Here is a 14,133-nt window from a genome sequence, read left to right as displayed (position 1 = left end):
CCGCCACCTGTCCCAGAGTAGGTGAGCTGCAGCCTCTCACAGGCCGCCACCTGTCCTGGACACCTGTCCAGGACACCTCACCAGATTTTCCCTATAAATAGAGGATCAAAGCTCAGACTAATGGGTAATGAAAAATCCCTTCTCTCCCTAAAAACTCTTAGACATCTCCCCTTCACTCCTGCTCATACTGACTTGAGTGTCGAAGGGCCTGTCCGGAGTAAAACCCGGTCTGGTCTTCTGACCCGCTTGCCTTGTGCAGGACTCAGCCCTCATAGCAGGACTCGTTCTCGACCACCTCACTCCTCGTTCACTCCAGTTCCTCAGGACTCAGCTCCCCTAGTCATCCAGCTCAGCTCTTACATCACTGTCGTACCTGTTACCAATTTTAGGTCTAACAGATTGGCGCCATCCATGGGACCGCAGAACTAAAAGCTGTCCTTACACATCCTACTCACAAAAATGGCAGGACGTAAGAGTACGCGGATGCCTACTGCGCGGGCGCGGACTACCCAAACCGCGCTACCCCGCAGAACCCGGAGCGAGCGAATTGCATCACTAGTAGTAGCAGCTTCTGCTACAGCAGAGCAGAGCCCGGCTCGCTCAGAACACCTAAATCCCTTGCCCACCCCGGAGCAAGTTCAAGCTCTATTTCAGCAGATGACAGCCCTCGTTGAGCAGTACCAGCAACTACTTCAAGTGCCCCCTCAACCTCCCCCAGAGGCTCCGCGATCTGTCCAAAGAAGGCCAGACGTCCACAGGGGAGAGTCATCACACCATGGTGAGGGCCGAACTCATCATTCCACCAGACAAGTCCCTCACCCCACGACGAGGCATGCCCAAACAGAGCCTCATCACCGTGAAAGGTCGCGTTCCCCCTCCGCACAGAGGCGCCGAGCTCATGAAGATCGTGCGCCACCAGCGAAACGCCGACCTCGTCGTATGAGTCGGGAGAGCCAATCCGGCTCCGCGGCGAGCCAGTCTGTGGAAAGGATCAGGTCCTTGGACCACAGGACGGATCCGCTGCTACAGAGAATGGAGGAGATGGATCATCGGATAGAGGAACTGGCGAAGGACCAGAGCCGGCCCGTCTCCAGGGCGTTCTCAAGCAGGACGCCATTCACTGATGATGTTCTGGGTGCCCCAGCACCTAGAGGGTTTAAAATGCCCGCCGTCCCTCAGTATGACGGCACTACAGACCCCGTGGACCACTTGGAAACGTTCAGAACAATTATGCTCCTCCACGGAGCTTCCGATGGCTTTCTTTGCAGAGCGTTTCCAACGACGCTAACTGGCGCGGCAAGAGACTGGTATTCCATGATCAAACCGAACTCCATCAACAATTTTGATGATTTTGGAGAGGATCTTGTCCGCCACTTCATGAGCAGCCGCAGGCCAAGGAAAACAACAGCTTTCCTGATGGCCTTGCGACAGGACGACAACGAGCCTCTGAAGGTGTTCGTCCGCCGATTCAACAGGGAGACACTTCAAGTGCCAAATCTAGATCCCTCAGCAGCAATGAATGCGCTCCTCGCAGGCGCCAGGTCTAATGAATTCCGTCGAGCGGTGGCTCGACAAAATCCGCACTCGCTAGCGGATCTTATGGCCGGGGCAGAAGAGTACATAACGGTGGAAGAAACACTGGCAGCTCTTAATTCAAATCGGAGGATAACCTCTGAAGAGAAGAATCTCCCTAAGCAGCGCAGGGAGGATAAACCTCCCAGGAGAGAGAAGTCTCCGCCTCCTCAGAGAAGAGAAGAAAACTTCACGCCTCTCAACACCTCCAGAAAGCACATACTGGCGGCGATCAGCGAAGAAGAGTTCGTGAAGTGGCCTGCTAGAATGATCTCCAAGGGAAACAGGAGAGATCCTTCAAAGTACTGTCGGTTCCACAAGGACCACGGCCACGACACAGATGATTGTTGGCAACTCAAGCAGGAAATTGAGCAACTCATCAGCCGGGGCTATTTGAAAAAGTATATCCGAACTGACAGCCGCAACCAAGAGCGCAGAGGAAAGAGCCCTCAGGGCCGCAGCCCTCGAAGATCACAGCAGCCCCCTGCTCGGGACAAAACCCCTCAGCTGGCCAATGCGCAGCCTGAGGCACCCCAATCTCAGCCAAGGGGGGTCATCGGTACGATTATGGGTGGGCCTGCGGCTGGGGGCACCTCCTCTACCGCTCGCAAAGAATATGCACGGCGAGTTAACGCCGTGCACACAACCAGCAAAAAGACGAGAACGGTGAATGAGATCTCCTTCTCAGATGCAGATCTGGATAATCTTATCCTGCCCCACGACGATACACTGGTTTTAACCATGCTCCTTGCCAACTGGGAGGTGAAGAAAATCCTCGTAGACAATGGGAGTTCGGCGGACATTCTATACTACCACGCCTTTGAGAAAATGATGATAGGCGACGACCGTCTGAAGCCGGCGAACTCAGATTTATTTGGCTTCTCCGGAGAGGTCGTGAAAGTAGTGGGGCAGATCGAGCTCCCTGTTCTTGTCGGAGATCCACCTTGTCAAGCTTTCGCCATGGTCAACTTTCTGGTAGTAAGGGCCACTTCGGTCTATAATGCTATCTTGGGACGGCCTGGCCAGAACCTCATCCGTGCAGTAGCCTCGGCCTATCACCAAAAAATGAAGTTCATAACCCCCAATGGTGTGGGGGAAGTTCGAGGAGATCAGCCTCAATCCAGAGAGTGCTACGCAATGGCACTCAAAGGCAAAAATGCAGTGGAATCACTGTCAATTGAACTGCTCGATGTAAGGGACGAGCTCAGAGGGACTCAACCTGCTGAAGACCTCCTCTCCATCCCACTGTGCCCAGAGGACAGTGAGAAAGTCGCTCTGATCGGTTCCTCCCTCAGCACCAGCATTCAGCACCAGCTCACCAATTTTCTCCAGGACAATGCAGATGTCTTTGCATGGGTCCCTGCCGATATGCCCGGCATTGATCCAGAGATCAGCACACACAGGCTCGGTGTTGATTCAACCTGTAGACCGGTGAAGCAGAAGAGACGACATTTCGCCTTCGAAAGGCGGCAGGCAATAAAAGAAGAAGTGGAGAGGCTTCTGAAGGCTGACTTCATTCGCGAGATTCGATACCCGGACTGGTTGGCAAACGTAGTCCTAGTCAAGAAGACTAATGGGAAGTGGAGGACCTGCGTCGACTTCACCGATCTGAATAAGGCTTGTCCTAAGGACAGCTATCCACTCCCAAAGATCGACCAACTCATTGACGCCACAGCGGGTCATGAACTGTTGAGCTTCATGGACGCCTTCTCCGGGTATAATCAGATCAGGATGTACGAGTCGGATATACCAAAGACCTCCTTCGTCACAGATCAAGGGACTTACTGCTCCCGAGTTATGCCCTTCGGCCTCAAAAATGCCGGAGCTACTTACCAAAGGCTTGTGAACAGACTTTTTCAGAACCAGATCGGCCGTAACATGGAAGTCTATGTAGACGATATGCTGGTCAAAAGTCGAAGTGCGCAGGATCATGCGTCTGATCTCAGAGAAACATTCCAGGTCCTGAAGAAGCACAACATGAAACTTAACCCCACCAAGTGCACCTTTGGTGTCAGCTCGGGGAAGTTCTTAGGATTCATGGTGAGCCAGCGAGGGATAGAAGCAAACCCAGAAAAGATCAGAGCCGTGATGGAGCTTACTGCTCCAAAAACCATCAGGGAAGTCCAGCGGCTCACGGGAATGATAGCGGCGTTGGGTCGCTTTATCTCCAAATCAGCGGAAAGGTGCCTCCCCTTTTTCAGCGCGGTCAAGGGACTCAAGACTGCGCCCTGGACGGAAGAATGCCAGATCGCATTCGAAGAGCTGAAAAGATATTTGTCCTCTCCGCCATTATTAACAAAGCCAGAGCCGGGCGAGGAGCTATTTTTGTATCTCTCTATCAGCTCCACGGCTCTGGCAGCTGTCCTCGTCCGTGAAGAGCACCGCCAGCAAAAACCTATTTATTATGTCAACAAGGTTCTTCACGACGCAGAAACAAGGTACCAGCGGGTCGAGAAATTGGCTTACGCGCTGGTAATGGCCACTAGGAAGTTAAGGCCGTACTTCCAAGCTCACACTGTAAAGGTCTTGACTGATCAGCCACTTCGACAAGTTCTCCATCGACCAGATATCTCCGGGCGACTTGTGAAATGGGCTGTAGAGCTAAGCGAGTTCGATATTCAGTACGCACCCAGGCCAGCTATCAAGGCCCAAGTACTGGCAGATTTTGTAGCCGAGTGCACTATCCCCCAGCAGGTCGCCGACCCTGAAGCATTGCAGCTCCCGGTTGTAGAGAAAGTAGTCCCTGAAGAGCGTATGACAGAGGAAATTCGGACGGAAATCAGGCCACCGTCAGCCGGACAGGACTCCATAACCAGCACACCGACTTGGGAAGTATATGTCGACGGATCTTCAAATAAAAACGGCTGTAGAGCTGGCCTCATCCTCACTGGGCCTGATGAGTTCACTGCGGATTACGCCCTGAGATTCGGGTTCCGTGCATCAAATAATGAGGCAGAATATGAAGCCCTCCTTGCCGGAATGAGCCTAGCGATTCAGACCGGCGCCCAAAAATTGAAAGCATACTGCGACTCGCAGCTGGTAGCAAACCAGATCCAAGGGGTCTACGAAACCCGAGACGAGCGTATGATTAAATACCTTGCCAAGGTTCGCCAACTTTCCAGCCGGTTTGCAAGTTTCGAGGTCATCAGAGTACCAAGAACAGAAAATGCCAAAGCTGACGTGCTGTCAAAACTAGCTGCCTCTGGATATACCACTCTCGGAAGCATACACATGGAGTTTCTACAAAGGTCCAGCATCGACAGTAAAGCCATGAAAGTCATGCAGGTGGAAGATGAGCCGTGTTGGATGGATGAGATCATTGGTTATCTGCGCGATGCTAGACTCCCGGAGGATAAGAAGGAAGCTCGTAAGGTGATACAGAGAGCTGCCCGATTCTCCCTCAGTGGTGACAATCTATACAAAAGGTCATATACTCTCCCATATCTGAAGTGTCTGAGGCCGAGCGACGCCGCGTATGCACTACAAGAGACTCATGAAGGAATTTGCGGAGAACATCTGGGGGGCAAAGCTCTGGCGATAAAGGTGCTGCTCAGAGGACTGTATTGGCCTACTATCAGGCAGGATGCCCTGGATCTGGTTAAAAGGTGTGAGAGGTGTCAGAAGTTCTCTCCTACCATCCACCAGCCCGCCGTAGCAATGGCTCCAATTATTAGTCCGCTCCCCTTCGCAGTATGGGGGATGGACATCCTGGGCCCTTTCCCACCGGCCTCTGGAAAGCGCATGTTCGTGGTAGTGGTGATCGACTATTTCACTAAGTGGGTGGAGGCAGAACCTCTGGCCCAGATCACTGAGCAGAATGTGCAGAACTTCTTCTGGAAGGCAGTAGTCTGTAGATTTGGGATTCCCCGTATCTTGATCACAGACAACGGCAAACAGTTCGACTGCCGGAACTTTCGAAAGTTCTGCTCGGACCTAAAGATTGAACAGAGATTCACTTCGGTTGCTCACCCCCAGACCAATGGGCAAACGGAAGTAACTAATAGAATCCTGCTTCAGGGGATAAAGAAGAGGCTGGATGAAAAAGCTGGCCGATGGGCAGATGAGCTCTATCACGTTCTGTGGGCTTACCGCACTACTCCTCGCACGACGACTGGTGAATCGCCATTCAACCTCTCCTTTGGTACTGAGGCTGTGATACCAGTCGATATAGGCGCTCCGTCTCCCAGAATCACCAGCTTCAACGAGCAGCTTAACGGCGACGGGCCCCATGCCGATCTCGACTTACTAGAAGAAATCCGAGAAGAATCTCGAATCCGGGTCGCCGCTTATAAGCAGAGGGTATCAAATTATTACAACTCCAAGATTCGCCCCAGAGAATTCAGGACAGGAGATTTGGTCCTGAGAAAGGCAGCCGTCTCCCAACCGAAGAAAGTCGAGAAACTCTCCCCGACTTGGGAAGGGCCATATCGAGTGAAAGAAGTTATCCGGCCAGGAAGCTATAAGCTGGAGACACTGGAGGAGCACTTATTACCTCACGCATGGAACTCCAAAAATCTCAGGAGATATTATCAATAGACAAAATGTACGGCGTAAAAAGGTGACTTTGTAAATTTGTAAATTTGTTGTTATAAATAAATAATCTTTTTGCAGACTTTGTTTCACTCTTACTCTCTGGAAACCCAGTGCACAAAACTCGGGTACTTATTGGAAACCCAGTTCACAAAACTTGGGTGCTCATTGGAAACCCAGTTCACAAAACTCGGGTACTCATTGGAAACCCAGTTCACAAAACTCGGGTACTCATTGGAAACCCAGTTCACAAAACTCGGGTACTCATTGGAAACCCAGTTCGCAAAACTTGGGTACTCATTGGAAACCCAGTTCGCAAAACTTGGGTACTCACTAGAAACCCAGTTCTTAAACTTGGGTACTCACTGGAAACCCAGTTCACAAAACTTGGGTACTTACTGGAAACCCAGTTCTTAAACTTGGGTACTTGTTGTTCCTAAACTTGGGTACTTGTTAGAAGACCAGCTCGTCACAATTCGACTATCAACAGCCTCAGTCCCAGGTTATCAAAATTAAAAAGACAAGTCGAGCAAATCACTCAGTTGAGAAATATCAGAGACAGAAGGACAAATGTGATTTCATTGATCAGAATATGTGGGGCCTCGAGGGCCATTACAAAATTCATTTTAAAGAGGCTGCTAAGAGCTGTAGGGTCTCAAGGACCATTACAAAATGAGGTCAAAATAAACAAAACAAAAAAATACTAAGCATCTGGAAGAGAGGTGATGTCAGCAGGAGCATCTGGCTCCTCATCAGTAATCTTCGGCCTGGCAGGGAGAGTCATATTCTGCATCACTAAGTTTGGATTGCAGGCCTGGAGCTCCTGGAGGCAGTCGTAGTATCCAAGACTATAAGCCTCGCTCGACAGGCTGAAAAGTTCAGCCTCCTTCGCCTCTGTGGCCTCCTTCACTGCCGTCTCCTGCCTCTCTTTGGCTCTTCCTCTTTGGGCCTCCATGGCTTCGGCAGCCTTGACCAGTTTCTTCTTCTCTGAGGCCAGATCCTCCATCAACAACTTCTTCTCCTCCTCTACTCGCCCGATGCTCGTTTGAAGCTCCTGCACCTCAGTGGCCAACTTTCCGTTCACCTCTTCAGATGCAGTGATGGCTTCGGAGAACTTCTTACTCTTCTCCTTGAGGTCATTGTAGTAGAGCAAGATCTGCAGAAAGAAACAGGCATCAGTATGGTCAAAGGAAGAAATGGGCAGAAAGTTAGCAAACTGATCACCTCTTCCTTACCTGGTAAGCTGAGGATAACACAGCCTCCTCTCCTGTAGCTGGCAGCTCGTGAAGGACCTGTTGCTTGTCCTTCCGCAGCAGACACTTGCTCATGATCTCTGCTGCTACTCGGCTCTCGCCTAGAGCAGTGTCATCCTTCAGAACGGCCCAATTGGGTCGAAAGACGTGCTCACTAAGCCCCGTAGGAGGACGAGCTCCAGAAACGGTTCCAGTAGAAGCACCACCTGACTTAGAAGAGCCACCGCCCTGGGCAAAGGGGCCTATTAGCTTCACCGTAGTCTTGGCCCTCTGAGATGGGGGTGGAGGAGTGCCCTGTGATGGGGCCGGACTCGCCAGTACAGTCGCCTTTCTCTTCTGGCGCTCCTGTTGTGCCTGTGCAGCACCCTCCTGTGCCCGTGGCTGGGCTCCCTGTCTTATCTTCTCGACAGTCGATTGTTTCTTCATTTCTGCCAGACAAGCGAGCAGTCAGAAGCAAGCATATAAAAGTAAACATATCCTAAAGACAAGTCTAGCTACATACGTTCTGGAGTCGCGGCACTCACGCCCAGTCCAACTAGCACCTCCTCTCCTGAGAACTCTGCACAGCGGATAAGGCCTGATTGCTCAATCTCCTTCCGCATCAAGGCGAAAGTCTCTCTGTCCTCACTCTCGAGGAGCGGCTTTCGACTTAATTTGGAAGTGTCCGGAGTGTCCCACACTAGAGGGACAGGCCAGGGCTCACTGACCTCCTTATCCTCAACGTAGAAGAACCTATTCTTCCATGAATGTATTGACGAGGGGATGCCGGTAATGATTTTTAGTTCAGGGCGCTGGCTGATGTAGATCCAGCCCCCTTCCTTATGCCTCTTCAGATGTGCACAAGCACGGAATAGCGACAAGCTCACGCTCCTCTCTAACCGGCCGTGGACGAGATACAAGAACCCAGTCAGTAGTCTCCATGAGTTCGGAGCTACTTGCGCTAGGGCCAGTCCGTAGTATCGAAGCACCGCTGCGAAGAATGGGTGCAAGGGAAATCAGAGTCCCGCCCTCATCGACTCCTCATAGATACAGAGATCTCGACTCTCGTTACAGGCCCTGTCTCCCTCTATAGCTGCCTTCAGTTCAAATCTTGGAGGCACACAGTACTTATCCCTAATGTCGCCTAGCATGGACCTGGTGAGGTAGTTCTTTTCGACTAGAGCTCGCAAGTTGTATTTTGGGTTGGCATCCATCCGCGCTCTAGCGACTACCTCCACCGCCTGACCAGGAGGGAATGTTGTAGACGCTTCAGCAACGTCACTTTCAACACTCCCTTCTGCTCGGGAGAGACTACCAGTGGGGAGTGGAATGGCGTTCAAATCTAAAAAAACCTCGTCCCTGTCCCCTCCGTCGTCGCTATCTACAAGATCTATCCTAGCGGACGTCCTAGCCATTACAGGCTCCTGCGGGGGCCTAAATTCTGAACTACTGCTAGTGGAGGACTCCGTACCGGACTCGGAACTCGAATTACTATCAGACATGTAGTAAAGAGAAGGGCTGAGAGGAATACCGGTGAGTGGAGCTCGTCAAGTCCTTGCGTAACTCGAACTGCGAACTGCGAACTGCGAACTGCGAACTGAGAACTGAGAAGTCGGAGCTCCCAGAGCAAGAAAAAGAAGAAAAGATGAAAAGTAAAAAGTAAAAAATGAAAGGGGGTAAACCTCCTTTTATAGCTTTTCAGAGGCGGTGGGGCATTAAATGCGACGCACGCATCTCGAGGACACTCGAATGGCGCCACGTGTCCCATATTTATAACGGACACATTCTCCCACTCAAAATACGATCAAGCACGCGCGTGTTCCTACGTGCATGAAAATTCACATCTCCGCTCCGTACTCCGCTCCGTACTCCATGCTCCTTACTCCATGCTCCTTACTCCATGCTCCGCACTCCGTACTGGATCTTTAAAGCCGAACTGGATATAACGCGTTTCAACAAAACGACAAAAATCAGTCCGGTCTGAACCGGACTGGCCGCAAGACGACAAAAATCAGCCCGGCAAAAGCCGAACTGGATATAACGCGTTTCAACAAAACGACAAAAATCAGTCCGGTCCGAACCGGACTGGCCGCAAGACGACAAAAATCAGCCCGGCAAAAGCCGAACTGGATATAACGCGTTTCAACAAAACGACAAAAATCAGTCCGGTCCGAACCGGACTGGCCGCAAGACGACAAAAATCAGCCCGGCAAAAGCCGAACTGGATATAACGCGTTTCAACAAAACGACAAAAATCAGTCCGGTCCGAACCGGACTAGCCGCAAGACGACAAAAATCAGCCCGGCAAAAGCCGAACTGGATATAACGCGTTTCAACAAAACGACAAAAATCAGTCCGGTCCGAACCGGACTGGCCGCAAGACGACAAAAATCAGTCCGGACTGGATCTCCGGACTCAACTTCCAGACCGAACTCCGGACTGGATCTCCGGACTCAACTTCCAACCGGATTCCGGACTGGATTTCCGGAGTCAACTTCCAGGCCGACTACGGACTGGATCTCCGGACTCAACTTCCAGCCGGACTCCGGACTGGATCTCCGGACTCAACTTCCAGACCGGACTCCGGACTGGATCTCCGGACTCAACTTCCAGACCGGACTCCGGACTGGATCTCCGGACTCAACTTCCAGTCGGACTCCGGACTGGATCTCCGGACTCAACTTCCAGCCGGACTCCGGACTGGATCTCCGGACTCAACTTCCAGACCGGACTCCGGACTGGATCTCCGGACTCAACTTCCAGACCGGACTCCGGACTGGATCTCCGAACTCAACTTCCAACCGGGATCTCCGGACTCAACTTCCAGACCGGACTCCGGACTGGATCTCCGGACTCAACTTCCAGCCGGACTCCGGACTGGATCTCCGGACTCAACTTCCAGACCGGACTCCGGACTGGATCTCCGGACTCAACTTCCAGCCGGACTCCGGACTGGATCTCCGGACTCAACTTCCAGCCGGACTCCGGACTGGATCTCCGGACTCAACTTCCAGACCGGACTCCGGACTGGATCTCCGAACTTAATTTTCTGACTCACTCCCAGACAATGCCTACCCATTAAGAGAATCGATTAATCACACTTTCCCAAGTCTCTCAATGACTTGGAAAACTGGGGGGCAACTGATAGGGTGTGAAAACACCAGCCTCTCACAGGCCGCCACCTGTCCCAGAGTAGGTGAGCTGCAGCCTCTCACAGGCTGCCACCTGTCCCAGAGTAGGTGAGTTGCAGCCTCTCACAGGCCGCCACCTGTCCAGGACACCTCACCAGATTTTCCCTATAAATAGAGGATCAAAGCTCAGACCAATGGGTAATGAAAAATCCCTTCTCTCCCTAAAAACTCTTAGACATCTCCCCTTCACTCCTGCTCATACTGACTTGAGTGTCGAAGGGCCTGTCCGGAGTAAAACCCGGTCTGGTCTTCTGACCTCGCTTGCCTTGTGCAGGACTCAGCCCTCATAGCAGGACTCGTTCTCGACCACCTCACTCCTCGTTCACTCCGGTCCCTTAGGACTCAGCTCCCCTAGTCATCCAGCTCAGCTCTTACATCACTGTCGTACCTGTTACCGATTTTAAGTCTAACAGGGTGAATGCCTGCATCCGTAGGGAATAAGAATGCCTACATCCGTAGGGAATAGTCCCGCCCTAAAAATTGGAGGGTCTTCAAAAAAAAAAAGTATTGTGACTTACCAAATGACTATTTTTCCAGTTGTTGTGACAGAAACCTTTGATTTGTGTAGATATATCTCTCACGAATGGAGAGTCAAACTTCTCCATTCATCATTGGATCTAAGGAAGGCCTAAATCATGCTGAGTATATGTGTGGCAAAGATGAAGGGCTCCTCAATTGAATAAAAAAGGGCGGCCCAGTGCCCAAGCCTCCTGCCATTGCGGGGTCTGGGGAGGGCTAGATGTACGCCTTACTCTTGCTTTACAGAGACGCTGTTTCCGTGACTCGAATCCGTGACCACCTGGTCAGAATGGAGCAACCATAAACTCAAATTGAAGGAATGCCATGGATACCTTGCCATTCGAGCGGTGATAGGGGTGCAACGATATTTCAGACCTCCACATGCTGAAGATTAGAGGTAGGCGAGATCATGGGGCCCACTGTATTGTGATCTCCATCGTACATGTCGAGAAGACTAGATATGTTGATTGGTCGTAATAGAATTCACTTGTCTAGAAACCCCCAAAGTCTCCCTCTACAGATCATAGGGTTAGGATCATTTTTATGGAGATGATAATCCGGATACAGCCTATTTACATTGGGCCCCAACAAATGAATGGTTTTGATCTTCTAAGAAAGTGGGCCCAACTGTATACAAACACTTATAAATAAGGAAATGATCATTCGCCCCCTTTTCTTCCCTCTGCGACCTCTCTCAGTGAATTTTTTACTACTCATTTTACAGGGTGGTTCATTGAAGAAAAGGGGACAGCAAATATTGTAACCCTGCCCTATAAAATATAAATAGGCTTCCCACCACACAGCTAAAGAGAAAAAGAAGTGTCCTGAAACTCACCTTCTTTTCCACAATGGTTGGAAGAGAGAAACACATGGTTCTGTTCCCATTCATGGCACAAGGCCATCTGATCCCTTTCATTGAGTTAGCAAGGCTTCTAAAAAAAAGAACAAGATGCACCATAACTCTAGTAAACACTCCTCTAAACATCAAAAAGCTTAGAGCTTCTCTACCTTCAGATACCTCCATTCACCTCTCAGAGCTCCCATTCTCCAGCACAGACCATGGCCTCCCACCAAACACCGAGAACACCGATTCCTTGCCCTTCCATCGCTTCATCGACCTCTTCGAAGCCTCGCAAACCCTCCAACCTTACTTCGAAAACCTTATTTCTAAAATATGTGAAGAAACTAATCCTTCTCATGTATGCATAATTTCAGATATGTTCTATGGATGGACGGTCGAGGTCGCAAACAAGCTCGGTGTATTCCATTCCTTCTTCATCTCTAGTGGTGCTTATGGGACCGCTGTATATTTTGAGCTCTGGTTGCACTTACCACACTATAGGACTACTGATTGTGAGGAGTTTCTTCTGCCAGATTTCCCAGAAGCGCGTCACATTCACTTCTCTCAGCTTGGCAAGAACCTCGAATTGGCCGACGGTATTGTTAAACAACCAATTACTCGTGGATTTTTAATATCAAGGAGTTGTTGGGTTTTAAACCCGTGACTTGCCTTTAATAGCTGATACCATGTGAAATAACAATTACCCCAAAAACTTAAGCTGTAATTAGTTCACTCTCCCTGTCGCATGTGGCCTGGGTTGGCAAAGGATTTTTAATATCAAGGAGTTGTTGAGTTTTGGACTCGGGACTTGCTTTTAATAGCTCTGATACCATGTGAAATGACCAATTACCTCAAAAACTTAAGCTATTAGAGCTCTTTTTTTTAACACTCCCTCTCACAGTCTCACGTACTCCTTGCTGGGTTTAGAACCCAGGACTTGCAATGAGGAAATAGCTATGATACCCATGTGACACAACCAATTACTCTAATAAAAGCTTAAGCCTTTAAGAGTTTAATCATTTATAGTTCAACACTCACTCTTACCAGTGGGTTTTTTTAATATCAAGGTCTCAAGGAGTTGGTGGGTTTAGTACCCAGGACTTGTAATGAGACAATAGCTATGATACCATGTGAAACAACCAATTACTCCAAAAGCTTGAGTTGTTAGAGTTGTGGTTATTTAATCATTATACTTTGACAGGTACGGATCGATGGTCCAAATTGCTCCAGCGAGAGCTCTCTTTCAGCTTACAGTCAGACGGGTATTTGATTAACACGGTGGAGGAGTTCGAACCGATGGGATTAGGGTATTTTCGTAGAAAAACAGGGCGACCCGTTTGGCCCATTGGACCCATAACTTCTATTCCGGACAAGGAAGGATTTGTCGGGAAGAAACCTGGAATTTCTGTCGATCGTTGCGTGGAATGGCTGAATCTCCACCGTCCGTGCTCTGTTATCTACGTATCTTTTGGGTCTCAAAACAGCATTTCTGTGTCACAAATGATGGCTTTAGCCATGGGATTGGAAGCAAGTGGCAAACCTTTTATTTGGGCCATCCGGGCCCCAATTGGGTTTGATGAAAAAGAGGATTTTAGATCCGAGTGGTTGCCCCAAGGATTCGAATGTCGGATGGGGGAAAGAAAACAAGGGATTTTGGTAAGAAAATGGGCCCCACAGTTGGGAATACTGTCACATAAATCAACGGGAGCGTTTCTAAGCCATTGTGGTTGGAATTCTACGGTGGAGAGCTTGACACGTGGTGTGCCAATGATCGGATGGCCTATCTCTGGTGAACAATTTTATAATTCTAAGATGTTGGAAGAAGAGGTTGGGGTTTGTGTTGAGATTGCTAGGGGGAATAGTGAAGAGATTAGGGAGGATCATGTTGTGAAGGTAATTGAAATGGTGATGGGAGAGACTGAAAAAGGAGAAGAGATGAGGAGTAAGGTTTGTGGAGTTAAAGAGATTTTGGAGGCAGCTATCAGAGAGGATGGTAGTTACAAAGGTTCATCGATTAAAGCTTTGGATGGATTTTTCAATACTGCCTTTTTTATGAGGACAAAGACGAGCAACGAGCATTGTACGTTGGATGTATAGTAGGGCCCAGTCCTTTTTTGTTTGTTCTGGAATCCCAGTGGGATAGATAAAGTAGATAAGGGTGTGAGGTATGTGGATGAGATGTGTTCTATCTTCATGTTTTTGCCTCTTGCTATTGGTCCTTTCATATTAGATGACCTTTGTGAGCTCA

At 49.9% G+C, this 14,133-nt stretch overlaps 1 protein-coding gene across 1 annotated transcript; it reads left to right on the top strand.

The window, feature by feature from the left end:
• Positions 1 to 11,835: 11,835 nt before the first annotated feature.
• Positions 11,836 to 14,133, top strand: LOC143856546 (UDP-glycosyltransferase 92A1-like). The gene is made up of 2 exons (XM_077366800.1): positions 11,836 to 12,481; positions 13,087 to 14,133. The coding sequence occupies exons 1-2, from the start codon at positions 11,893 to 11,895 to the stop codon at positions 13,980 to 13,982; spliced, it is 1,485 nt and encodes a 494-aa protein (XP_077222915.1). The 5' UTR covers positions 11,836 to 11,892; the 3' UTR covers positions 13,983 to 14,133.

This window comes from Tasmannia lanceolata, unplaced genomic scaffold (genome assembly GCF_043159265.1).
Source record: "Tasmannia lanceolata isolate RefF3 unplaced genomic scaffold, GAP_Taslan_0.1 ptg000023l, whole genome shotgun sequence".
Lineage (NCBI taxonomy): Eukaryota > Viridiplantae > Streptophyta > Magnoliopsida > Canellales > Winteraceae > Tasmannia > Tasmannia lanceolata.
This window is presented reverse-complemented; position numbering and strand designations above follow the sequence as displayed.

Excerpts from the sequence above, each read along its gene's own strand:
- LOC143856546 (XM_077366800.1), top strand. The coding sequence starts at position 11,893 with ATGGTTGGAAGAGAGAAACACATGGTTCTGTTCCCATTCATGGCACAA. Across the intron at positions 12,482-13,086 it reads GAACCTCGAATTGGCCGACG|GTACGGATCGATGGTCCAAA; the intron begins GTATTGTTAAAC and ends ATACTTTGACAG.